The sequence below is a fragment of the Branchiostoma floridae genome, chromosome 3 (genome assembly GCF_000003815.2).
Source record: "Branchiostoma floridae strain S238N-H82 chromosome 3, Bfl_VNyyK, whole genome shotgun sequence".
Classification (NCBI taxonomy): Eukaryota; Metazoa; Chordata; class Leptocardii; order Amphioxiformes; family Branchiostomatidae; genus Branchiostoma; species Branchiostoma floridae.
In genome coordinates, this window is record NC_049981.1 from 6,287,465 (window position 1) to 6,315,373 (window position 27,909).

The window sequence follows — 27,909 nt, forward strand, 5'->3', positions numbered from 1 at the left end:
ATTTAAAGTCAGACAGGTTCAACCTAAAAGTCAAGGGTACATTAGTACTGTTACAGTTAGACGTGAGTCACAGGGGACCATGTCGTTCTAATGCCAAGTTCATGTTCACTTGCAGTGCTAGTGCCAAACGTAACTGTCCATGTTTTTCTAGTGTAGTCTGTAGTCAGCACTTGAGTCATACAGGCTGCACATGTTAGTAATTATCATAGTTCATACTAACCAAAGGGAACATTGACATTGATACACATTAACGTGACCTTGTATTAGCAATGAACATAGGATAAGTTCAGTAACTGTGTCAAAAGGTGAGTTAATACTGTACGTATATTCCCATGTTTCTTTGGAGAAGTGTAGTCAGCACTGGAGTCAGAGAGATACAATGTACATTTGTTCTAAATCAAACTGACAGATACATTTTGTACTGTCACAGACTTGAGTCACAGGGGAACCATGTCATTCTAATGTCAAGTTCATGACACTTTGTCAGTGCCAAAAGTTGAATCTCCATGCTTTTTCAGTAGACAGTAATTTGCAGTTGTCTAGAGTCATATAGGCTGCACCTGTTAGTTATTACACTAACCAAAGGTGACTTGAACATGGATACATATCAACATGACCTCGTATTACCTCTTAACAAAGAACAAGTTTAGTAACTGTGGTAAAAGCTTTTTTGTTGAACTGTAGTCAGCATCAGAGGGATTAGTTTGTTCTAAATCAAACTGAAGGACACCGTACCATCACAGTTGCAGGAGAACAGTGTTGTTCAAATGCCAAGTTCGTGATCACTATCAGTGCCAAAAGTTAAGTCTCCATGTTTTTCCAGTAAACAGTAATCAACGCTAAAGTGATGTAATCACACTAACCAAATGGGATGTCAATATTGTTATACTTAAACCTCGCCTTCAATAACATATAACAACGTGTTCACTCACAGTGCCCAAAGCTTGAGGTTAGATCTTCATGTTTTCATAGTAAACTTTTAAAAGTCATGCCCAGAGTTAAAGACAATTTTCACCTGTTAGTAATCAGACTAACCAAGGGTGACTTAAGCACTGTTCTGTTTGAACTTGGATTCTAAAAACTTCTAAACCAAAGATGAAAGAAAAATATCAGTAACTGCGTCAAAAGTTGAGGTAACTCCATGTTTTTTATAGTGAACTGTAGTCAGCAGGGGTCATACAAGATTCACCTCTTACTTAGTAATCCTACTAACCAAAGGAGATACATTTAGATTTAATTTGAAAAGCTTGAACTTGCCCACCAATAACCCCTAAACCGTGGTAAGCCTAGCACTGTTTGTGGTAAATACTACATTTGGCGTCCCTCCAACTCCTGTAACCCTAGAGCTTGTCTGCTTAAATTTGGAAAGGTATTTTGCCAAATTCAAGGGCACCCAGCAGGATGTCCTAGTACAAGGTAACTTGTTACAGTGACATAGTCAGTGGTGAATGTCAATTGAAATCAGATATTTCTCAAGTTCTTTTATTCCAGTTCTGAGAATAGGTGAAGGAAAATAAAAGGTAAAGGTAGTACCATAGCATTTTTGAGCCTGTAAGTGTAAGGGCAGTGGGTTGTTTTCCATTGTGTCTAGGGCACTGTATTGGAAGGCGGAGCCCATCCCTCTCTTTCCACTGCCTTTTATGTCCCCAACCAATGTCAGGTACCCATTTTTACACCTGGTTGGAGTGAAAAAAAGTTTTGTATTTTTGTAGTTTTGTATATTTTTTTTTAAATTCAGATTTACCAGTTCAAGTCAATAAGAATTTGACAGCCGCAGAGGGCAAAATATGTACCGAAATAGTTTTTTTTTTTTTTTTTAGCAGGCCGAAGATTTAAGGACCTTTTGCTTCTTCTATGATATGTAGTTTGGGCTCACAGTATCTAAAATAGTAATAGAGCATGTAAAATCATACTAGATGTTATCTGTGTGACACTTATCTTGACGGAATGTGAACTCTTGTTGTGGTTGGTAGTCTAAACAAATACCTGTCCTTCACTACTCAGATGGTGCCCTTCTACTGGGATGCACTTGGCATTTTGGGGCCATGCAGGATTATCAGAATTCAAATATGATTAATGTTTCTACACACAAAAACATTACAAAATGCACAAAAATGCACTTCCTTCCATATTCTGGAATTGTGTTGTTTGCAGAATCATTCTTTGACAAAAAATGTGCCGTGTTAATATTTTGAATTTAAGCCATTTAATTTCTATATCACAACAATGACTCATTGTGGATCAGCCATAAGCATACATGAACGTATTGATTCAATGTAGACTATTCAGTATTCTGTAAACATTACATCATGAATAAACATTACTAGTACACTGTGCGCAAATATTACAAGGTTTCAGGTCGTGGTACATAACATAGTATTGATACCAGATGTCTCTCTTCTCATACCCAGATATTATGCCTAAAATATCCCTTTATCATATCTACAGGGAATATTTTCAGTTTATCAAATACCACATGCAAGCTTGGTGATAAGATATGATAATGTTTGAATGTTTTGGTTTAGTATCGCATCTCTTGTGGTTGAAGATACACTTTGAAGTTTTGTTTCTAAAATATCTACATGATTGTGCATGTATATGTTAAATGTTGTCCAGACTTGTAGATGTGGTTCCAAATAGTATAATGAAATAGTTAAGATAGAACTTAATGTTAACATTTTAACTGGTTTTGGAGTGGGAAGGGAACATACTCAGTAGCAAACTTTAAGGTAACCTTACCACCGAACAAACAAAAATGAACTTGTCAAGTCATAGTCTCATACTCCAAATGTTTTTGTTATGACTTTGACTTGGAAATAGAGTCATTGGTTATAATTATGTATCACAATCATAGCCAAAACATAGGCAATAGAGTGAACACCAGTTCCAACACCCAAAACACAGTTACAGTGTTATATAGAGAAAATGTTATTGCGACAACTTTATTATAATAAACAGGACAAGTAAGGTACAGTGTATGGAAATTTGTACATATACAAAATTTTATGTACTGTACATGGGAGTTGAGTTGTGCAATGACTATTCATGACTGTGTGTTGCTAATATCTAATTGTAAAAAACTAATCTAATTCATGAATAACGATAGAAACAACCTATCCAATACAAAAGGTAGTATCATATCACCTCCAAGTTCAGGTCCTAGTTTTCTACTGAAATATAGAGCTCTTGCCAACTTAGACATTCTTCTTTTCCTCCTTCCAGAAGACTCCCTAACTGAGACGTCTGAAGACCCTGTGTGCTGTGAGAAGAAGCTGCCTTGTTTCTGTTGAGGTGTTTGTTTGTTTACTACCGTCACCGTGGCGACCCGGAAACTGTTCTCCATGAAGATGAGTGAGACCTGGGTCTGCTTCTCGTGCTGTTATACTGAACAACCACAACCGGTTAGTTAACTTGGTTATCATTCTTAGCCTAACTTATTAACTAACTCTAACCCAGAATTGGGTAATGGGTTTGCTTCTCGTGCTGTTACACCACAATCACAGCCAGATAGTTATCATTGTTAACTTGCCAGTTAGTTCACTTGGTAATCTTTGCTAACCTAAATCATAGTCTAGTCTAGCGCTGACCTGTATCCAAGACTCAGGCCTACTGATAACTTTCTGACATCATTTAATTTTGTACACAATGTGTACATGTACATTGTAATATCATTTGGCCTCAGCAAAAAGTGGTCAAATTGTAGACACCACCTAGCAGTTGCCTTTCCAACTGCAACTTGCTCCTTAGGTGACAGTTACAAGCATGACATTGAGTTAAAACAAAATATGGTATGTTTACTTTAAAGAGCTTTTGTGTGGTATGGTTCGAGACCTCGTTTACCATTTATTAATGTGTGTATTTTTACTGTGTTTTTCAGAGGAGAAAAAGAATAGACCGGACGATGATAGGCCAACCCACAAACTTTGTCCACACAGGACACATAGGCCACGGGGACATGGCAGGCAATCATGTAAGTACAAATGACATAAGAACCACATCGTGGACAAACAGGATTGAACCCTGATTTCCAAAGAGAAAAAAAAAGAATGAGCTTGACAAAGGCTGGAAAGTTTTAGTATAGGGTTCTAGCCTGCAACCCTCTCAAAAAAAGTCTCATCTGTCCTCTCAAAAAAAGTCTCATCCTTTGACAGAATTTTGCAATGGGGACAGACAAAGATTTTGTCCAGTCTGTCCTCTGTGACTGAAAAAATTGGCATGTAAGGATTTAAATGAATAATATCTTGCAAAGATCTCCAGAAATTCAGCACAGAATGTTTTGCCATGGAACCAAGCTGAGTCTACTTTACCAGCAAAATTTGCCCCTCAAAATGCAGGAAATAGCATGCATTTCAGTCGCATGGAAGCCTTTGGCGCTCTGCAGCATTTACCAGGGGAAGGTCAGGAGAAAAATTCAGGCTGGCTAGAACACTGGACAAATTTCTTTTGTCCGTGTTGGAAAACGGTTAGCGTAAGATCTGAGACAAGAATATCCAAGATGTATAGTACAGGATATTGCAAAATATCCTGTATATTGCAGGATATCTGCCTCCTTGTTCAAGCCTTCCTAATCTTAAAACCAAACATACAGCAGGTCACCAAGCCCAGAATTGGTGCCATTCCAACTATCCCCCCTAAAGACCTTGACTTGTGACCAGTACATACATGTACATACTGACCCAACATGTACAGATATGTCAGGAATGGTAGATTGTATCTTAGGAAGATACACATGGCCTTGTGACCTCCTTCAAGGGTTGTAGAAGGTTGTGCTACTTTTGTATAAAATCAATCGCTTTGGTCACTACTTTGTTGTTAGTAAGAAGAAAAACGTACATTGTACATGTGTAAAGCTGACTTTGTACATGCGAAACTGTGTGGTCCAAACTGCAGAAAAAATCTCATACAGACAAATATGATCTCTTGAATTTCCCAAATTAATCTTAAGTTAGTGGTTCAAACTTTGTTGTTATTCTTCATGTTAGGACGAGGGAGACTCAGTACAACAACAGTCAAAAGTAAGCATGGCTCTTCAAGAAAACAACTGAAAGATCATGTCAGAAAATTTTCAAATCAAAGTTATATTTTGCAAATGATCGTTTCTGAGTGAAATTGTAAAATCATTTTTTTTATTAATTCTGGTCAAAAAATTATGATTGTGGTTAATTATTTTTCAAAACTTAGAGTAAGACTCAGTTTGGTGTGATTTTTTTTTTTTTAAACATATCACTATAATTCTTTGTGGATCTTTACAGGGTTTGAAAAATGTGTGCAAATTCAGCATTCCATGTTAATAATTGTTATGAGAGTTTATTGTTCAACTTAATTTGATTTTGTTCGTATGATGTGTACAGATAAATATTTCACCCAACTACATGTGTGTTGTTACAAGTTTTGAAAATGCTTCATGAAGCAGATGTTAATGTTAAAACAAAATGTTTCCTACACAGGGTACACATATTTACATTTAGAATGATTTAGAATGACCTTACATTTGACAGTAAAATGTGATCAGAAACAACAAGCCAGGAACAATATTGTATGTGTAAATATGTAGTCTCTATCATTGTGCTGTTATTTGATAGAATATTTTTTTGTTTGTTTCAGATCAATTCAGTTCAGCTGCAGATGAGATCGAAGGGCGGGTATGACCACTCGTCTCCTGTCAACAACTACCAGATCAGAGCAGTAGCAGTGGGGGACTTAGCTAACCATAACTAGGTAAGTTAGCTAACCATAACTAGGTAGGTTAGCTAACCATAACTAGGTAAGTTAGCTAACCATAACTAGGTAAGTTAGCTAACATTAACTACCAGATCAGAGCAGTAGCAGTGGGGGACTTAGCTAACCATAACTAGGTAAGTTAGCTAACCATAACTAGGTAAGTTAGCTAACCATAACTAGGTAAGTTAGCTAACCATAACTAGGTAAGTTAGCTAACCATAACTAGGTAAGTTAGCTAACCATAGATAGGTAAGTTAGCTAACCATAACTAGGTAAGTTAGCTAACATTAACTACCAGATCAGAGCAGTAGCAGTGGGAGACTTAGCTAACCATAACCAAGTAAGTTAGCTAACCATAACTACAAATGTAGGTAAGTTAGCTAACAATAAGTAGGTAAGTTAGCTAACCATAAATAGGTAAGTTAGCTAACCATAACTAGATAAGTTACCTAACCATAACTAGGGAAGTTAGCTTACCATAACTAGGTAAGTTGATACTGTCGCAGTACTAGATAGCTTTAAACAATGCTTCCATTTTCGAAGATGTGCAAATGTAAGGCGGGACAGGTCCTTTACATGTACATTGCATTGTCATACAATTAGCAGGTAGTAAAAGATGTGTGGCAAAGAACTCTACTAGTATTACATGCAAATGGTTTTGAATTAAATGAAAATTGAATCATATCAATAATACAAATGTATCATGTAACATACAAGGACAAATTGTTAAGACTTTTAAGAAAATTTGCATCTTGTATAGACATCCATGTTGTTAACACTACTCTGTTTATGAAGAGGTAATACACCTGACAGGTGTACTTTTTTACTGACTGTGACTTTGTTATTGTTTTTCAGATTGCGAGAAGATAACGTGATAGGAATACGCCAAGATAATGCTGTGCAGTCAGACTTTCTATATCAACCACTACGTCCCTTAGGATATAGACATCTGTGCATATTCAAATGATCTCCAAAGATCTCAACAGACAAGACTGTTTTGATAGAAGCCTGGTTTGGGTGAATACTGTCATCATGATGCCTTGGATTTTACTGGTGTACAGCGCCTTCTAGTGTCTGGGAAAGAAACTGCAGGCCCTGTCTCTGCCATGTTGGATATTATATGCACTAGTGTACAGTGCCTCCTATTGATGAAGTAAGGAACTGCAGCACCTGTCTCTGCCATACTGAGAAAAAAAACATGAGATTGCAACCTGTACATAGATGTGCTTTTAATGAAAGATATTTAGACTGGAAGATGATAATGTTATGTAGCTGACCTTGCAGTTTTAATGGGAAGAGATAGAGGGCATTGTGGTGTAGAGGGGAGCATTAACTTTTTCATACTTTGCTTCACTGCTTGCTTTCGATCGCGAAATTTCAGTATGAACTGAAATGTCATAGCAGTTGGTTTTTAACTTCATACTTGTATTCTGTATCCATGTGTAACATTACAGTTATATTGACATTCCTTGATTTTTTACATGGTAAATTTTAACGTGCATTGTGCATTATTATGTCTGTTTGTGTTTTCGATATCGTTTTTACCACTTTTATCATATTTTACATGTTTCATGTTGTCTAAGTGTTGAAGGCTGGTTGGTGTCTGTATAAATGCATGGTGTATGAATAGGCTCACTTTAAATCTCCAAGTAGATGTGAGGGGAAAATTTGGCAACCCCAAAGTCAAAAACACCCGACAGCTTGAAAACGCTATGATTTTTCTCTTAACATTTACTTGGAGGTTTCTTGTTTTTGGACTAACTTGCAATATTATTGTGATTTAAACTTGCATTTCAAACTTTATAGTACTTGGGTGCATTGCATAACTACCTTAAACTTTTATCATATCATTATGAGGTACTGGAGCTGCTTTGAAAGAAAGAAAGATGATAAAAAACAACTGCATTAGGAATTCGACTTTAGGCCACAGAAAGCTGATTTTGTGGATGATATCTACGGAAGACCCTTAATATACTGTAATTCCTGATTTTTTCACTGTAATGTTATGTTCACGGTTTTCACGGTGACGACTGTAACGTGAACTTATCATTACCGATAAAAAATAATTCACAGACTTTTTTCATGCGCACTTGCCTCGACAGTGAACATTTACTTCCGAGAACAAGTTCAATTTTCTCAGACCGTGAAAATTTGGTACCGTGAAGATAAAGTGAATTACAGTATTTAGTGAATGGAAAAAAGCACAACACATTTGGTGATAGAATTAGAAACTTCACATTTACGAAATGTTTACTCATTTTGGGGCAGATTTATGGAAAACTTCAGGCCCTACCTTGCCTAAAGGCATATCAGGCTGTTAACTTCCAGTTCAATTATTTGAAAGACTTCCGAAGATTTTTTAATTGGAATTGGTCAAACGAGGTAAGTGTCCTTTGTCACAACTAGTCAGATGTGTCCATTTATAGCTTCTTCTTACCTTGCTACAACCATTGTCATTTCTTACTGCCCATGTATCGAAAGGGGAAACATTTCTTCTTTTTTCTTCAAGAAACAAGCCAAATGGATGCATTACTATTGATGTCAACCATACAATCAAATATTTGTGGCCTAATCAACTGTAGAAAATGTACTTCTAGGCCTAGGGGAAGTGAATGTTATGACTTGAAATAAGGGCAACAGCTCAAGTCATACTTGAAAGAACTACTACACAGCAAAGGAACCTTGTAATTGTACAATCTTTATAAGGAAACTTTTTCAATTTGCTATGAATGTTTTAGAATTGTGAGTATGCCGTAGGAATTCTGCTTAACTTCAATGGTTGGAAAGAAAATACAAATGTACATATCTTACATAATATGCAATTCAATAAATATACTTTAAGGATTCTGTACAGCCCATTTGTTGCTTAAAAAATGACATCCATGTTTTTTACAGCAATTTGCCTATGTTTAGCTCATTCTACTGTACATAAGCAGATTTTTTTCGATCATGCAAGTCAAGAAAAAAAGGGAAAAAAACTTCATGAAGAATCATTGCCAATGAAGAATAAACTATTTTGAAAGAAATATGATGGTTTATTTTTGTTGTGTGTGTGTGTTCGTGCATATGAGTGTGTGTTGGTTTGTAGGTATTAATATTTATATGTATGCTGTTTTTATGTACGACTCTTTGCATTGGAAGTGTACTAATAGTGGTGGGGAATACTGTTATCTTGATGCCTTGGATTTTACTGGTGTACAGCGCCTCTTAGTGTCTGGGAAAGAAACTGCAGGCCCGTCTCTGTCATGCATTCGGTTGGATATGACTGGCGTGCAGCGCCTCCTAATGTTTGAGTAAGGAACTGCAGCACCTGTCTCTGTCATACTGAGAGAGAAAAAAACATGAGATTGCAACCTGTACATACATGTAGATGTGCTTGTAATGAAAGATATTTAGACTGAAAGAGGATAATGTTATGCAGCTGACTTTGTGTGTGTGTGTGCACGTGTGTGTTTTGGTGTACATACGTGAAGTGTATATGGATTTAACGTATATATGGATTTTTGCAAGTATGTATGAATATTAGTGTTGCAAGTGTATAATGAACTTATATATCTTATAGCTAAAACACTTAAATATATAAATCATTGTGATAATCTTGTTAGAGAAGTAAAATCATAACAAATAGTGCAGCATCAACTTTACAAACATTTCACCGTGGAAGACGACAAAATTACACAACATTTGCAAACCTTTTTATTTCAGAAATCAATAATATACACCAGCAAAAAATGGCCAGAAATCAGGAAAATTATTGCAATAAGAAGTATGTACAGTGCAAGAATTGCATAAACAATCAAATATTGCCTCCTTCCTCATAGATTTTTCAGGTAAAAACGATAAGAAGAAAATAAATACACCTGTCGGAAAGTTCCAAAGAAATACTGCATCACCAAGTAACCATAAACATTCAAATCAACAGCCTATGTCAGTTGGATTACACACAATACTTCTAAGGTACAGATAAGATAAAACTCTATCTTGGAAAAAGTGTCAGCGATCTTTGGTAAAACGTTACCAAGAATAAGACAAATATTGCAAACATTCAAATTAAAGCTATTGAAAAAGGTTCACAACAATTACGTTTCTGTAAAACTGTGAGTTTTGAAAAGAAAATGGCACTCTTGAAGTTGTCCTTTGACATGCACTTTTTGCCTTAAGTTAAATGCATTTAATTCATCTCTCTTAGCTTCTCAACCAATAAATCAATTGCTCTGGCTGCCCTTAAATTTAAAACCCTGTGATTTTTTGGTGACCGTTACACTTTCACTGACTTGACATTTACATGTAATTCTTTGTACAAGATACAAATGATATGACAATCCTAAATGTTGTACTAAAATTTGCTGACAAACTGAGACCTTTTCTTCTGAACCAAGAACTATAGTATACCTTAAGAACTGCTCTTTATGAATGAACACCCAAGTTCATGAATGTCAAAGAATGAACATCCTCTTGCACATCTGAAATGTCTTTAAATCTATACTTATGGCATGTGTATTTAGCTGTTTTTAAATTTAAAGTATCCTCACCGGCACAAATTACTAAAATACAGTTTTACAACATTTAATTCTCACTTTAACACTAGACGTCTTTCCCAGAACACCACTTGTATCTGTACACATGCATGCACTTGAGTATAAACCACAACCCCACATGACTTTGTGATGATTTTCAATGCAAATTTTGCAGCATAAAAAAATGCTCTTTTTGCTCACCTTATTGGTTGGCTACACTAACTTGGCAACGGTTGATAGTGAAGGAGCAAAGATCTCGTACAAAGGACTAGCCAATGACCACGTCTAATTTTTGAGACCAGCACCCTGATTGGCTGAACAGAAACTGTACATCCTGACATCATGTTACAAATATGAAGACTTAGTCTTTGTAATAAAACTTGTTAACTTGTGTGCATCTCCTATTGTAGGTTACAGACCACTATAATATTTGGTCAAGACCTTACAATGTGGTCAATCTTCAAATAAAAACAAAATATATTCCAGCATTCACGCTTTGTACAATCATAAATAATAACAATCATAAATGATATTACACAGCCCAAATTTTAACAAATTGAAAGTGTACATTGATTGGGCGACAGTGTATCATACCCATAGCAACTTGAGTGTATCTTATTACCTGGGTGACTTAAACCTTCATCGACATTGTCGATTGTCATAGCAATCCCTGTTTAGGGACATGGATATTGTTTTGAGCAAAACAAAATCAATAATAAATTGCACGGAAAATACAATGTACAAAATGTATTTTGTTAAAGCTATGTATTTTAATCCTTAACCTCTTAACATGAAAAAAGTTACATACTTGGTAAAATAAGTGTTCAAATGAAATGAAATCAAAAATAAATTATCTCACAGTTCAATTCTCTGTACAATAAGGGAATAGAAATCAATTAATGAGATAATTTTCCACAGATATGCATTGATCAACACACCAAATGGTACCTTACCCCTACAATGGAGCACTTTTTAAATTCCATACAATTTCTGAAAGTTATCAATATGTACTATGTACACTGCATTAAAGAAAAAGTCAGCCCAGGCAATATTTGTGAAAAAGCATTATGAAGTCTATTTTGGCATACTTTGTTGAAACTTTTCAGAGTAGCCCTTAACATACATACATTACATCATATGTACATTCTTCTCTAGACTACTCAACGCTTACATAGTCAACCCAAGTACGTACAGTACGAGGGGTGATAAATAAGTTCTCAGCCTCACCTAGAAGGTGCACAACTCAAATTTCTCATAATATACATAGCATCATTATTAAGTCTTTGAAGAAAGTGCACCAAAACTGAAATCATTGTGATCATTACTTTGTAAGTGACACCCAGTCATCATCATCATCATCATCATCGGTTGACGTGATCACACATGTTCGCACATGCTTACACACGGCAGGGTTATACCGCCCCTTATGGGGTGACATACCCTTTCGCTGGCTAATTACAAGACAGGGATGCGCCAGGTCTCCCATCCGGGTGAATGATGTAAATCACCATGTGGCTGATACGGAGGTATGGAGGTTCGCCAGGCCTCCATCCGGGTGATTTGAAGTGAATCACCAACTCCCGACGAAAGGATTTGCACCAACACACACCGCACCATCCCACGTGTGGGGGTTCTTTAACGTGCATGGGTTGTGGCTCTCCCGAGAGACGGGACTCCAATTAACGTCCTATCCGAGGAACGGCCCTAGCTGAAGCTAGGTACTCATTTACACCTCAGTAAAGTGAGGAAAGTTGTGTAAAGTGCCTTTACCGAGGGCACAAGATCGGTGACACCCAGCCGGATTCGAACTCAAGACCTCAGTTCTGAGGCAAACACACTGCCGCTTCACCACGCGAACCCACACCCAGTAATGGTAGGTAAGAGAGTAGGAAAAAGAAATGGACAATTGAGTTGCGACTTGAGGTGTGTGGGTCACTGAAAGTCACTTCTAAAATTCTACTTGAAATATGAAGGGAATCAAACATTTTGACAATGTCTTAAAAGAATTTATGGCACGGGGATCTCGACCACTATGTCTGATCACAATTTACTCTAAGGCTAATTCACTGTATTTTTCTCGCCACATATCAACTGATTTTCAAAAAGATGTCAAAAGGAAAGTCCTAGGTAATGCCTGCAATGAGGATATTGATAAAAAGCTTCATACTACAAAGTTGTGCGTCGAAATTTGGGTTCTTATTACTTCTGGATGAGAACTTATTGATATCCCTCGTAATTGTACAATGTACTAACACAGGTACCGTTTTTCCTTCAACACAACCTAACAATGTACATGTAGCTCCACCCCTAAACCTTCAAATATACAGACATACACGCCACTGTACACAATCTCACTGTTTCACAGCTGCATACATACAACAATGTAGCACTGATTACAAGACACAAGAAAGCGTTGCCACAACTCTCTACCGTTCCTAAGTTTGTATAGTCACATGTTTTGAGCTGGGACTGCGCGGGCCTCTAGATCTCGCCAACGCTGACCGTTGCGGGCTCCTCTGTTCTTGTACCGGTGACCCGGCGTATGGTAAGATTGCGTCGGGGTCGTTTTGGCCGTTTGTGTCTGTCGTTTTTGGCGTTGTCTCTGCTTCCCCACCCACTGCTCCCTCCTCCTCATTCGTTAAGTCTTCTCTCTCTCCTTCCCTCGTTCCTCCCTGTTCCTCGTCTTGTTGTAGTTTGTCTTCTTCATCCTGAAGGAGAGACAAGATGGTAGGAGAAGATTAATAGTACAGAGGATAGGGAAGTAATCAGTGATGCTTAGCAATACTGAATGTTACGTAATACAAAATAGATAATGCAACATATACAGATTATTGAAAGAGTTTAACATTTTAGATTGCATCCTTTCACTACCTTTCAGCAGTGACTGTGAATGAGTGTAAATGATAAAAAATGTGGACACTATCTGAAACATCTGACTCTCAAGAGAATGGATTATTTTGTACTGCAAGGTGCCGAATGTTTACCATTTAACAATGTTGATTGGTACAGTCCGTCCTAGAAAATTTTCCTTAATTATTTAAGTGTACTGTAATTTGAGGTTTGCTGCAAGTATTCCGAAGAAATCATTTTTCTACCACGATATCAATCAAATTAGCACTGTGCAACCTATTTCTCTAGTTTCTAATCTAAGAGCATATAGGGGAACAGGAAGACAGAGTTGCCAATGTTTCACTGTTACATTTTAGAACTTAACTAATTAGATTTACAAATTTGCCCTTTTGTATTTCCGAGGTCTGATGTTACATTGTGGAGAGAACAATAATCTTATACATCATAAGCAATCTAAATTATGATGTGTCAACTAGCTCTATAGCATCTACATGTACTTTGATAAAGTAATACTGTGGCAGCATTGTCGTTATTTCAGAGTGTAATATCATTTTGAGCTCTATTCTTTGTTTTAAGAGCATTTTGTTGGACATACTAGTAATCAATCTCAACCTACAGTTTTCTGATTTATGTTAATTTGATACGGTAACCTAACATTTCTATGTCTTTCATTGGCCAGTACTGACCATACTGATGATGATATTGATGACTGACCATACTCGTAGTTAAATCCTAAGTTCACCTCTGTTTTAAGCATAGCAAAGTCCTAGTTCACAAATCAACATTAAACACAGTCTTTGCCTGTAGTCCTACATTTTGTAATATATACATGTGCTATCTACATGTAACATAATATACAAATGTACTATTACAAGAAAAGACAGAAACTGTTATAAGGGAATAGCAGAAATCACCTTCTTCTCCACCTTTGAGGACAATGGAAAAGAAGTTTAAGACACATGTCAAGAAGATGTGGAAACAACACGTAGAATGTAGAAGGAAGGAATTTGTGCTAAGAACAACATCAACAATTGAAAGTGCACAGGTTGACAGAGAAAGTGCTTTTACTCCGTGACAGTAGAAGAAAGTGCTTTTACTCCGTGACAGTAGAATGTACTTGAAACAAATAGAGAGGAAATATTGTACAGAAATAGTTTCATAGAATCCATCCTATTTCAGCTCCAGTTTGCATCAAAGATCACTTCTACGCAGAATACTCAACTAGCTTCTGTTCTCATTGCAAAGTTTGTCTTCATTTTCTTGATTTTGGAAATAAAACATTTCAAAGAAGCGATAAAACAGGGATTGAATTTCCGAATGCCTTTTAGACCTCATTTTATTTACCATTCAGTAACTAATACTAGCATCATGTAACTCAGCACCAATAGGAATACTCATTCGATTCTAATTTTCTATAATAACTATTTCTAATAAAAGTAAATTTCAGGCACAAATCCCAATGGAAATGTTTTCTCTTAGACTATCAAAAGGTCTCCGAAACCTGTGCCAACAATGTATGTCCATAGACGGTAATTTTCTTCCGGCAAAAAATTCACCCAAAAATTTGAACTTCAAAACATGAAAATCTGATGAAAATACATTTTTGTAAGCTAAAAATGAGAGATTTTACAATGAACAATGTAGGCTACCAAACAATAAGTGGGATAAATATAAAGACAACCCTATACATGTCAAATTATACTGCTGGGATTAGTGATCAAAAAAGCAAACCGAGCTAGAATAGGACGGATTCCCGGATAGTGCAGAAACTGTCCAGAATGGTAATTTGAGCCCATGTTGTAATTTGATACATACTTGATCCTCTAGTAACACTCCTTCTTTCTTGTACCTCATACGTAAGGAAACCTTCAGTGCAAAACAAGCAAAAAAAAAGATCATGCAACATTGCTAGATAAAACACTACTACAAAACAATGGAAGTGTGCTTTATAAACGTCTATTGGATCAAAGTTAAAATATCAGTACTTGTTAAAAATGTCTTAGTTTATGAAACTTCATTTCCAACAAACCAGTCAGTTGTCAAGTGCCTTCTTTAGAATTAAATTTTGCAAAATGATTTGAATAAAACTGATTGTACCTTTCTAGGAAAGAACATATTTTGTAATAGCTTTGAAAAAAGCTTTGAAATATATACTTCTTTCACCAGATTAAAAACCTTACACCCAAGTAGCAAGTTGTTAAAATGAAGACAGTGTAATAAATTCTTAACTTTCTGGCCCTCGTTTTCATTGTTAACTCCTTAAAAAGGGAGGTACAGTGTTTTCTGTATGTTTAATTGTCTAGTTATGTGTTCAGTTTTTTCAGATATTTTCTTTCAAATATTTGAGAACGAAGGAAAGAAACTTGTCTGGCCTTGGAAAACAAGTTGTGGAGAAGGCTCCTGAACTGAGTTAGGTTTGTTGGAAACTTGGTTCTGTTGTCTGTCCTCTCAGAAAAACCCCCGTAGCTTGGCTCCTCACCGAAAGTCTGCAGAAAAGTCTTCCTTAGGAACTTTTCTTGCCAGACTGGAAACAACAGAAAAGCAAAACCGTATGTGGACCGTTTTCACATCACACAGAATGCCGATTCTTCACTACGCATGCGGAAAGGAAAAGGAAATAATATCTGTCACTGCTGATGTCTACGTGGGGATTGACGTAACAATTGTATCCAGCTGAAATTTCCGCAAAGCTTAATAATATAATGACTGAAGATCGCAAACCGCAAAATACATTTTAGGTTGTTACAATGGACTAACAACTTTTTTGTTCAGATAAATTTGATACCATACTGCAAATTCATTGATCAAGACATGGCTTGAAAAAAATTTGTTTCAAATGCTCTGCATTTTTTCCATATGAAAACATGCTAAGTCTTGCAGGTACAATGTATACCAGGTAAGAAGTTCAAGACAAAAACCTATGTATTTCTGGAACTAAATCATGAAATGTTAGCCAAGCCTTCAAGCAGATTTCAGCTTTCTTTGTTCCATGCACTCTATTCTCATGTACAAAACAATCTTTTAATCTCATCTATGAGAAAGAAAAAGAAAGAAAATCCCATATAAAATCCCCATGTGGACATCAACTTTAACTGCTCTTGTTTAAACCACTGATTGCTTTAGATTTGTAAATAATTAACGGTCAAAACTGCGCAAGCTGTACAAGAATTTGATAACAGAAATGCAAAGACCTTGAATAATGGGAAGAATTATTGCTTTTTCAAATAAGGATGAAATGTCAAGCTTTATAATACAAGCAAAACTGTTAACCATAACTTCAACCTAAAGCTTTTGATCAGTAAAAAAAATGACTTTCCAAAAGTAAAGTAACCAGTGTTTCAATATTCACACCACCGACGTCTAACAGCGTTTTTCTGGAGAGCGGAAATTGAGAGCGTGAACGTTTCTATTCACCGTGGTTCCCCGCCAGAACTGGCGGATCTCTCCGCGCCGACAGGCCACGAAGGTGGCGGTGAGGAGCGTGCAGGGCACGAGGTAGAGCAGAGCAGGCTGGGCGTTCTTCATGAACACCAGCGCGAAGAACGTGATGATCATTCCGACACCGTACGCTGTGGTGGGAAACAGAAAACACTTAGTGATGAGGTACAGTAGCGCCGGCTGGGCGTTCTTCATGAACACCAGCGCGAAGAACGTGATGATCATTCCGACACCGTACGCTGTGGTGGGAAACAGAAAACACTTAGTGATGAGGTACAGTAGCGCCGGCTGGGCGTTCTTCATGAACACCAGCGCGAAGAACATGATGATCATTCCGACACCGTACGCTGTGGTGGGAACCAAAAACACTTAGTGAGTAGTGTACAGGGCACGAGGTAGAGCAGAGCAGGCTGGGCGTTCTTCATGAACACCAGCGCGAAGAACGTGATGATCATTCCGACACCGTACGCTGTGGTGGGAAACAAAAACACAAAGTGAGGATGTACAGCAGTGCAGGCTGGGCGTTCTTCATGAACACCAGCGCGAAGAACGTGATGATCATTCCGACACTGTACGCTGTGGTGGGAAACAAAAACACAAAGTGAGGATGTACAGCAGTGCAGGCTGGGCGTTCTTCATGAACACACACACATTCAACAACAATTCGAAACATTATTTTCAAAAAGCTGACAGTAGAGATGGCTTGTTAACTGTCACAACAACAGCAGAACAGGAACTGACTTAGGACATTTCATTTGTTTGTTTGTTAAAAATCCTGGCCACAACAGTTGCAGAATATCTTTCTTTAGTGATTACTACCAACAGTAGCCGGTGTAGGTGCTTTTTGGTATGGTTCAGATTAAAACCACACTGTATACAGCAGCCAAAGTGAGTATTCTACCACTAGGGCAATGCTGTGGCTTCATAGACTTGATGTAGCGACCATTGAGACAAATTTCCAGACTTACCTACTAGTGTTGCGAGGTAATAGATGCCCCAGCTTCCAATCTTGGTGTCAAAATACTTGCAGAATGCAATGAGGAGACCTGTGGAGATAAAAAAAAGGACATACAATCTTAACAACAAATATGAGCAAATGTGATGATTTTAAATACAGATCTAGATAGTCTGGAGAGGTGCTTTCAATTTATTTGTTGCTAGCTCCTGGGTTGATTTTAACTGCAAGTTAAAATAATCCAGAGACCCGGTCATGGATCAAAATTGCCTGGTAGCCATAGGGTGTCCCAAGGAGACACGTAGGGGTCGCCAGAAAGTGCAGGAAAACAGTCAGCCAAATTCAAAGGGGCCCCTTTTTTTTCAAAATGAGACCTTAGCATTAGAAGGGATTGCAACTGACTGAGACAGTCTGAGACAGTAAATGTAGATGGACTAAGTGCAATCATGCCATAGTCACCTGGAACCAGGATGTCCCCGAACCCCAGTAGTGAGTAAGGATTGCACATGGCTGAGCCGGAATGTCTCAGACTGGGAACCTTCAGCACCATCGGGATCTGGGGTAAGGGACAAAGGGCAAAGGTTAAGGGTCAGTCATGTAAGGACAAAGGGCAAAATGTTTTAGGGAGCTTACATGTAAAATAAAACATGTATGTACATGCATCTGGGTATACACACTTTGCCAGTGTATCACATACATTTTTTAGCAACACAAGAATTGCTACATATCAAACTGAAAAACCTCGCATATCTAACTCCAAGTCCAAGTTTTGTCTAAAGCTAACACTTAAAGTAGCTTTTATCGATGAAGGCTTCTTACTCACTCTAAAGCTAGAAAAATGCCTTCTACAATATTCAAGAATCACAACAATGACATTCACTAAGTATACAATTGCTTGAAGTTGAAGGAAACGTTATATCTCATGCACTGGAGGCATAAAAAAAAGGACTGACGGAAGCTTATTATAAGAAGAAAATTACCTGCTCTGTGGCATCAGCAGGTCCTGTGGCAACGTCTACCATCACACTGGTCTGACTCTGGGTGAAATACATGGACAGAAACAACTGTCAATTAACACATCGGCATACATGTAACTTACATGTGTAGAAACCTTAGGTACAGAAACAGGGAAAACCTGGCATCTTATAATAGCTGCACAAAATTTAAAAAAATTGGTTCAAAACTAAACTAAACTAGACAGAATCTCTTATAATAACACATCTTTACAGTAAAATCATGATGCAAAACGGAAAAATTTTACCTTGTGGTTAGCTGTATTTTGTACATAAATACACTCATTCACTAATATTGCACTAAAGTTAAACATCTTTAACACACGATTTTGTATATTTTTGGCCATCATAACAAATTAAGACCACTCCAATATATTTGTTTAGTTCTTGGAAATTCAAAAGTGAAGATTTAGAAACAAAAAACTGAAAACAAAGGGTTGGAAGGAAACTCAAAGCTAACAGTGTATTTAATTTTCACTTTAAAATACTATTTGCAGCAAAACAAAAACTTTCCCCTCAGAATCAGTTTTTGTGTCACCATTTTCATTTAGTTCAACAGAACTTATTTCCTAAATCTGATAAACAACCGATTGTATTGGTGTGGGCTTACATAAGATAAAACACATACTATTGGCAGCAAACAATCCTTGGTGCACCCTCCATTCTATGACCGTCACAGTACAAACTTTTGTCAAAGACAACTTACTTTTCTGCACACAGTCACAAAACACTGTTCTTTGACATAACAAAACGTTTTTGTCAACATTCACAAACGTTCCCCTCAAAGAGGGCAATGAGAAATCCACAAAGTAAAATTGGAGAAAAGAACACAAACAAAAGATTAACAGGTGGTTAAAGCAGGGCTTTCTCCAGCTTTAGATTTTTTGTTTTTCCTTTCAGTTTGAGAAAGCAAATTTCTATATCGAGCATCAAAGGCGAGAGGAATTTAAAGGGTCTGTGGGTCAATTAATTTTTTTTCCCACTTTTTAAAATGTTATCTCCTGCATTTTGAAGGGCAAATTTTTAATGGCCTTTCTGGCAATTGATGATAATTACAAAATGTTTTTGATTTTTGGTGGGGTTTTTGTTTGTCCTGAGCAGCAAATTTCGGGTAAACGCACTACTAGTAAACTGTTGAACACAACCCACTACCACTTGACTAGCCCCTTTTCAAGCAGCCTATGTGGCCCAAGGGCTATAAAACAGATGGGCACCACCTTTGTGCACTGAAAAGTGTGGGAAAGGTTTGAATTCTTTCTAACAAAGTTAACAGGTTGAGCTGGAGGAGGATGGCTGGAGAGAGCCCTGGGAAGAGTCAGGGAAAGAAACGGAGGAATTTGGTGCCTCACCTTGGCGAAAAGAGGGATAATGAAGACAAAGAACACGTCACAGACAAGGAGGGAGCAGCAAAAGATCGTACAAGCCTGTGTGACAACCGAGAAGGAAAAAATAAAATAACGGGCAAGTCCACTGTCAGCTCAGGGAGGAGAGGGTGGAAGGGGGAGCTAAACCTTTTAAGCAAAAATAAAGAGCAGTGTTTATGTGGCGATGTCATTTTTTCATCAAGAAAAATTTGGGAAGAGTTGTCTGACAATATTAAATTTTGTATATCAAGAAAAATAATATGTCTTGTACAACATCGTGGAATTGTTCCATATCAATATGGAACCTTAAAAGTTGCAAATGGCTTTTTAAAACAAAAAGGACTTAAAATTCATTTTAATGGCTTTTAAAAAAGGCATTGAACTTTAAGCTTTTACATTTGCTAATGGTATTCTGACTTTTTCCAACATTCTTATAACAAAGAGTATCATCAATTTTAAGGTAAAAGAAAGTATCTTATCAATTCTAAGATTCTAAAACAAGAAATTTCCCAAGAATAAGGTACATCTTTAAAAAATTAATACAAAGAACACTCTGAAATCAACTTGAATCCAGAGATAAAAGTATTTTTCTATAATTTTCTGTTTTGAAATTTTGAGGTTTGAAAGAAATTTGAATTCTCCCCTCTTCCCCTCTCTTCCCTTCTGAGATGGCAGCAGACCTGTCCACATGTGCTTTGACTACTGGACTCACCTTGGTGAGAAGTGGGGTTATGAAGACGAAGAAGATATCATACACAAACAACGCTGCTAACAAGATCGTGCAAACCTGCAGGGAGAAACTCACGGTCATGCTTTGTCTTTTAGGAAGGAACATGTGTGTGTAAAATGTTACATGTAGAATGATGTACATTATAGAATGTAGGCCACTTTACTCTATTTTGAAACTGTTGTACTTAGACATCATAGTCTACTAGTCTATTGTAGACTACAATTTTGTAAGTGTAAGAGAAAAAGTAGAAGTCTACTTTAGAAGTCTACGATACATTACAGTTACTAAGTAACTTTTCATTTATCATTACATTCAGAAAACAGCTTTAGTCTACAAGAGAAGTAGATTAATGTGTAGTACGAGTTTCAGAAAACAAGCATACAATATTCAAGTTAGATTAAGTGCAAAAGCAGAGATATCCAATTGAAATCCTGATGTACTGTAAAGCAATGTACATTTCTTACTTTCATTGAGAACATTTGAAATATATGATACAAATTGAATGTACAATTAAGATTGGTCAACATGACTTGAAACGAGTGTCATGTTTTGACAGCATTTCACTTTTCCATGCATGCAATTAAATATATCAGGAGATTAAACTTTAATTTAAAGCAGTTATTGCATAAGGCATATTCAGCAATATTGAAAATAAAGATGAAGATGAATCAAATTTAGACTTTCTTGCCTTTGTGATTTTGAAGTACAAATGCAATTTTACACTAAGATGTCTTTGTACAGTCAAACCTGTCTATAAGTGACCATTAAAATTTGTAACAGTGGACAGGTGGTTACTACATAATGTATAGATAGGATTCTTTATGCTTGTGTCAGTAGCAAGAAGAACAATTTAGCTACGTTTACTAGATGATCATCATACAAAGTAGCCCGGGTACCATCCGGATAGTAGTTCGCTCCTATGTTCGCTTCTACTGTCCGTCTGGAGACTTGGACATTCAAACCGTTTGGTGGTAAAATCAGTTAATGAGCAAATCAGGAATGGGTTCTAGAGCGCTGGTTCCATGACAGGACCTCCCGCAAGTGAATAGGTGGGCCTCTCCGGTGTTCGAACATCGGTTCAAACGAGCGCTTGAATTCAATCCATAATTCGCTTATATGTGGGTACCAAACAGTGCCTGCGTCCAAAAGTTGGACGATTCCAGACGTCAAGATGGTCCGCATTCCCAGACGGAAACACAGAGATGCAACTGTATATAGTGTATAGTGAACATCAGAGCTAGAAGCGACTGTATATTGTATATTATTAAATGAACGTCGGAGCGAACTACTTTCCGGATGGTACCCAGGCCACATGCAAAGGTGGTCACTAAGCAAAGGCTTAACTGCTTTTTCTCAAAACTTTTGAGGTCCTTACCATGAAGCTCGGCAGACGTATTGTCTTGAGCATGTAGATACTGAAAGCTATCCCTAGGCCGTCTTGGAGAATCCATGCCCAACTGTCAGATATAAGACACAAAGTTAACTTCACGTACTTGTCTTCGAACATTATTAACCTTTGTATTAAGTAAATTCTATGGATGACATCTGCGTGTATATCAATTTTCACCCAATGATTGTACTAAATGTAGAAGTGACACTAGCGAGGAAACCATGACTGTGGTAATTGTTGAAGTGAAACTAGTTGGATAGTTGTGAAGGTGGCACTAATATCGAAGTCAGGAGTGTAGTTGCCATTCATATTAGCTGTACCAGTCTACTCACACTCACTCACTCTGGCGAGCTCTACTACACATACAGTACTTTAGTAAGCAAACATTTCAAATTGTGACTGCTCATTTTAACAACATTTTATGGCACTACTTTGAGTTGTGACTTTAAGACAAGAAAAGGGGCTTATTCCTACCGTTCTTTTCTGAAGATGAACCAGATGAGGGAGACTGTCAGACAGCATGTTGCAAGGATGATGGTCTTCACACGGGGGCGCTTTTTCAACAGAGGCAGCTTGTTCTCTGGAATTCTACAGGGAAAAAATGAAGAAATACGAGTCAACTCCAGAAATTCAAGGGGTCTACTAGCACAGTGACTGAACATGTGATTGAATCCTTACCTATCCAATGTCTACATACATGTATCAGATCGTTGCTAACTCATAAAGCTAAGTAGGAATTTCTTTTTTTTTTAATCGTGAGGTCATGTGCAACAAAGAACTTTGATCCCAACAGATGTATGTTTGCACAATAGCAGAAAAGGGCTGCACATACACAGATGTGACATTCCTGTGTAAACTTTGAGGAGTAATAAGTCATACATTGTTAAAGAGACCACCACATTTCCTAAAGAGTATGGTCTGGTGTGTGAGGGCTGAAAAGACTATGTCTAGCCACTACCAAGGAAACTTGTACATCATCAACCTAGCACAACTACGTTCACTGATGAAGGATAGCGAGGAGAGGAGAAGGAGGGTCCAGCATGCTTCCCGTGTTGGCATCTGACGATGTTCTCGATCGACCGACCGACCGTTACCTGTAAGCTTAAGGCAGTCTTTCAGTTGCTCTAAAAAAAGAAGAGACTAGAGACTTAGGACAAACAAACACAGAGTCCCAACCTGCAGTTTCCTGGTAACCAGAGCACCAGGGGCAGCAGACACACGTACAGACCAGTCGCTGACGCAAAGCAGAAGATGAAGATGATAACGTACACTGGAGAACATAAGACCAGTTTCGATATTAGGAGGGATATTTGAAAAACTTCATCTCAAATCTTTTTCATCTTCAGTTTTGACAAGTCTGTCAGAAGTCAGAAGCTCTGAGGAAGATGTCTGACAGAGATCATAATACTAGGTAAGAGACACTACTCATTGTGCAAAAAAAAACCCTCCAATATCTAGACCAGAAATTTTGTTTTGGGGTTGTTTTTCCTCTTATCTGCATGCGCCTATCTAGATTTATCTGATTTATCTGTCTTTCGTGTCTGTCTCTGTGTGTGTGTGTGTGTCTGTCTTTGTGTGTGTCTATCCGTCTTCTTGTGCGTCTTTCCATCAATCTCACTGTATGTATCTGTGCATGCATGTGAGTGACTGTCTTTACTAAGATTTTTTCCAATCTTAAAAAGCACAAAAATCAGAGATTTCAAGACATACAGTTGTGTGTGTAACACAATATTAAATAAATTCTGATTAACAGTTTTATAACAGCTACATAAAGAGAAAGCCCCAAATCTGACCTAAGTAGTTGTAGAAGAAGTAGAGCAGCAGCAGCAATGCACAGATCATGAAGACGAAGATGGCGATGAACTTGGGAGAGATCTCCACAGTCTCGATGAGCTGCTCCTGCTCCTCCTCCTGTGGTACCTCCTCCTCCTCATCCCCATCCCCATCTCTCTCCCCATCCTCTGCTGTGTACTGTCTCCTCTTCTTATGCTTCTTCCTGTTCAGACATAGAGTGATAATTATTAGGATGTGATTAGTAAAAAATACAGCCAGGGCTACCCAACTAGCCAAAGGTTATAATCAGGAAATTAAACAGCTACATGTACATTACGTTTACTGATACACAAGATCTATTTTTTTTCGGAACTGGTTTATACAGACAACACAAGATGCAGACAACTTTGATCTGTGTTTACTAGTGAGGCTAGCAGTCATAATATCTGTGATGCTATCTAAGATTCAATTAATAAATAATACCCTTCAATCAGTGACTCTTTTCAAAAGCATAAACACATACCAACAAATTTTGAGAGTACAACACTACATCTGAGACTTTCATAGATCTTGGACCAAGTCTCAGACCTAGTCTTGTGCTCTCGCGAGACTACCAGTTGGTCACTCCGTTCAAGGTTCAAGGTCACGTCAGTTACATGAAATACATACATGCACTGAACAATAGAAGAAGTCAGTGAAACTTTGGTTGATAGTCTCAAAACAGTACACTTTTGGGATATTGAATCTAGAACAAGTGAATAGATATTTGGATTTCTCAACTTAACCTAAACCAGAGTTATTTCTTAAGACAGCTAGAGATATGAACATGAAGCATACTTACTTTCCCTTGGCCGTCCCAGCCCAGTACCCCCCCACCCCTACAGTAAAGACTGCCATGAGCCAGATCACGATGAGGTTATACTCCATCAGGGGCTCTGGGGGGGAGTACATGGACACCTCCAGGTCTGCTCCCAGGGACTGGGGAGGGAGAAACAAGAAAACTACATCAGGTTATACATGTACTCCATCAGGGGCTCTGGGGGGGAGTACATGGACACCTCCAGGTCTGCTCCCAGGGACTGGGGAGGGAGAAACAAGAAAACTACATCAGGTTATACTCCATCAGGGGCTCTGGGGGGGAGTACATGGACACCTCCAGGTCTGCTCCCAGGGACTGGGGAGGGAAAACAAGAAAACTACATCAGGTTATACTCCATCAGGGGCTCGGGGGGAGTACATGGACACCTCCAGGTCTGCTCCCAGGGACTGGGGAGGGAAAACAAGAAAACTACATCAGGTTATACTCCATCAGGGGCTCTGGGGGGGAGTACATGGACACCTCCAGGTCTGCTCCCAGGGACTGGGGAGGGAAAACAAGAAAACTACATCAGGTTATACTCCATCAGGGGCTCGGGGGGAGTACATGGACACCTCCAGGTCTGCTCCCAGGGACTGGGGAGGGAAAACAAGAAAACTACATCAGGTTATACATGTACTCCATCAGGGGCTCTGGGGGGGAGTACATGGACACCTCCAGGTCTGCTCCCAGGGACTGGGGAGGGGAAAACAAGAAAACTACATCAGGTTATACTCCATCAGGTGCTCCGGGGGGGAGTACATGGACACCTCCAGGTCTGCTCCCAGGGACTGGGGAGGGAGAAACAAGAAAACTACATCAGGTTATACTCCATCAGGGGCTCCGGGGGGGAGTACATGGACCCTCCAGGTCTGCTCCCAGGGACTGGGGAGGGGAAACAAGAAAACTACATCAGGTTATACTCCATCAGGGGCTCCGGGGGGGAGTACATGGACACCTCCAGGTCTGCTCCCAGGGACTGGGGAGGGAGAAACAAGAAAACTACATCAGGTTATACATGTACTCCATCAGGGGCTCTGGGGGGGAGTACATGGACACCTCCAGGTCTGCTCCCAGGGACTGGGGAGGGGAAACAAGAAAACTACATCAGGTTATACTCCATCAGGGGCTCCGGGGGGGAGTACATGGACACCTCCAGGTCTGCTCCCAGGGACTGGGGAGGGGAAACAAGAAAACTACATCAGGTTATACTCCATCAGGGGCTCCGGGGGGGAGTACATGGACACCTCCAGGTCTGCTCCCAGGGACTGGGGAGGGAAAACAAGAAAACTACATCAGGTTATACTCCATCAGGGGCTCTGGGGGGGAGTACATGGACACCTCCAGGTCTGCTCCCAGGGAGTGGGGAGGGGAAAACAAGAAAACTACATCAGGTTATACTCCATCAGGTGCTCCGGGGGGGAGTACATGGACACCTCCAGGTCTGCTCCCAGGGACTGGGGAGGGAAAACAAGAAAACTACATCAGGTTATACTCCATCAGGGGCTCTGGGGGGGAGTACATGGACACCTCCAGGTCTGCTCCCAGGGACTGGGGAGGGAAAACAAGAAAACTACATCAGGTTATACTCCATCAGGGGCTCGGGGGGAGTACATGGACACCTCCAGGTCTGCTCCCAGGGACTGGGGAGGGAAAACAAGAAAACTACATCAGGTTATACTCCATCAGGGGCTCCGGGGGGGAGTACATGGACACCTCCAGGTCTGCTCCCAGGGACTGGGGAGGGAAAACAAGAAAACTACATCAGGTTATACTCCATCAGGGGCTCCGGGGGGGAGTACATGGACACCTCCAGGTCTGCTCCCAGGGACTGGGGAGGGAAAACAAGAAAACTACATCAGGTTATACTCCATCAGGGGCTCTGGGGGGGAGTACATGGACACCTCCAGGTCTGCTCCCAGGGACTGGGGAGGGGAAACAAGAAAACTACATCAGGTTATACTCCATCAGGGGCTCTGGGGGGGAGTACATGGACACCTCCAGGTCTGCTCCCAGGGACTGGGGAGGGGAAACAAGAAAACTACATCAGGTTATACTCCATCAGGGGCTCCGGGGGGGAGTACATGGACACCTCCAGGTCTGCTCCCAGGGACTGGGGAGGGAAAACAAGAAAACTACATCAGGTTATACTCCATCAGGGGCTCTGGGGGGGAGTACATGGACACCTCCAGGTCTGCTCCCAGGGACTGGGGAGGGGAAAACAAGAAAACTACATCAGGTTATACTCCATCAGGTGCTCCGGGGGGGAGTACATGGACACCTCCAGGTCTGCTCCCAGGGACTGGGGAGGGAGAAACAAGAAAACTACATCAGGTTATACTCCATCAGGGGCTCCGGGGGGGAGTACATGGACACCTCCAGGTCTGCTCCCAGGGACTGGGGAGGGAAAACAAGAAAACTACATCAGGTTATACTCCATCAGGGGCTCCGGGGGGAGTACATGGACACCTCCAGGTCTGCTCCCAGGGACTGGGGAGGGAAAACAAGAAAACTACATCAGGTTATACTCCATCAGGGGCTCCGGGGGGGAGTACATGGACACCTCCAGGTCTGCTCCCAGGGACTGGGGAGGGAAAACAAGAAAACTACATCAGGTTATACTCCATCAGGGGCTCCAGGGGGGAGTACATGGACACCTCCAGGTCTGCTCCCAGGGACTGGGGAGGGAAAACAAGAAAACTACATCAGGTTATACTCCATCAGGGGCTCTGGGGGGGAGTACATTTGTACATGGACACCTCCAGGTCTGCTCCCAGGGACTGGGGAGGGAAAACAAGAAAACTACATCAGGTTATACTCCATCAGGGGCTCTGGGGGGGAGTACATTTGTACATGGACACCTCCAGGTCTGCTCCCAGGGACTGGGGAGGGGAAACAACAACAGTGACTAGATGATTGAACCTTGCTACCACTATCGTTTGTGACTTTAAAGAGGATTTTAAAAATATGAATAAGAGATTTTCATAATAATAATGAAATTCCTCCGAAGTTTCCCGTTGATATACAACCATACCACTTAGAACCCAGGACTGTGTACCTCTGACCTAGTGCCTGGCTGTCATAATTATCTGCTTATTCCTTCAGTTACAAATAAACTTTCATCAGCCCAACGATTGAGATCAGTTGGGCTGGCTAAAAATTTCTCACTGCTAAAAACATGCGTCCTTGCAGTCCTTTAATTTGGGGCTCGGATCTCCTTAGGGTGCCCACTTAAAGTAATACAAATACACAAATGACATCTTACTAGACACTACTCTCTGTGAAGAAACATGTATGATCTA

The 27,909-nt window shown here is 39.4% G+C and overlaps 2 protein-coding genes across 2 annotated transcripts in view; one reads left to right on the forward strand and one right to left on the reverse strand.

Annotated features, from left to right (window-relative positions):
- Positions 1 to 3,222: 3,222 nt before the first annotated feature.
- Positions 3,223 to 7,618, forward strand: LOC118411509 (CDC42 small effector protein 2-like). Its single transcript, XM_035813816.1, has 5 exons — positions 3,223 to 3,401; positions 3,878 to 3,970; positions 4,983 to 5,015; positions 5,605 to 5,718; positions 6,577 to 7,618. The coding sequence occupies exons 1-4, from the start codon at positions 3,342 to 3,344 to the stop codon at positions 5,716 to 5,718; spliced, it is 300 nt and encodes a 99-aa protein (XP_035669709.1). The 5' UTR covers positions 3,223 to 3,341; the 3' UTR covers positions 6,577 to 7,618.
- Positions 7,619 to 12,639: 5,021 nt separating this feature from the next.
- Positions 12,640 to 27,909, reverse strand: part of LOC118412101 (signal peptide peptidase-like 2B) — a gene marked incomplete in the record, with an annotated part of 26,682 nt that continues 11,412 nt past the window's right edge. The window contains 12 exon segments of the mRNA XM_035814733.1: positions 12,640 to 12,946; positions 14,003 to 14,014; positions 16,503 to 16,657; positions 17,495 to 17,572; positions 17,941 to 18,037; positions 18,462 to 18,518; positions 20,571 to 20,645; positions 21,964 to 22,045; positions 22,453 to 22,566; positions 23,155 to 23,248; positions 23,772 to 23,974; positions 24,593 to 24,729. Of these exon segments, the coding sequence (XP_035670626.1) occupies positions 12,674 to 12,946; positions 14,003 to 14,014; positions 16,503 to 16,657; positions 17,495 to 17,572; positions 17,941 to 18,037; positions 18,462 to 18,518; positions 20,571 to 20,645; positions 21,964 to 22,045; positions 22,453 to 22,566; positions 23,155 to 23,248; positions 23,772 to 23,974; positions 24,593 to 24,729 (1,377 nt within the window).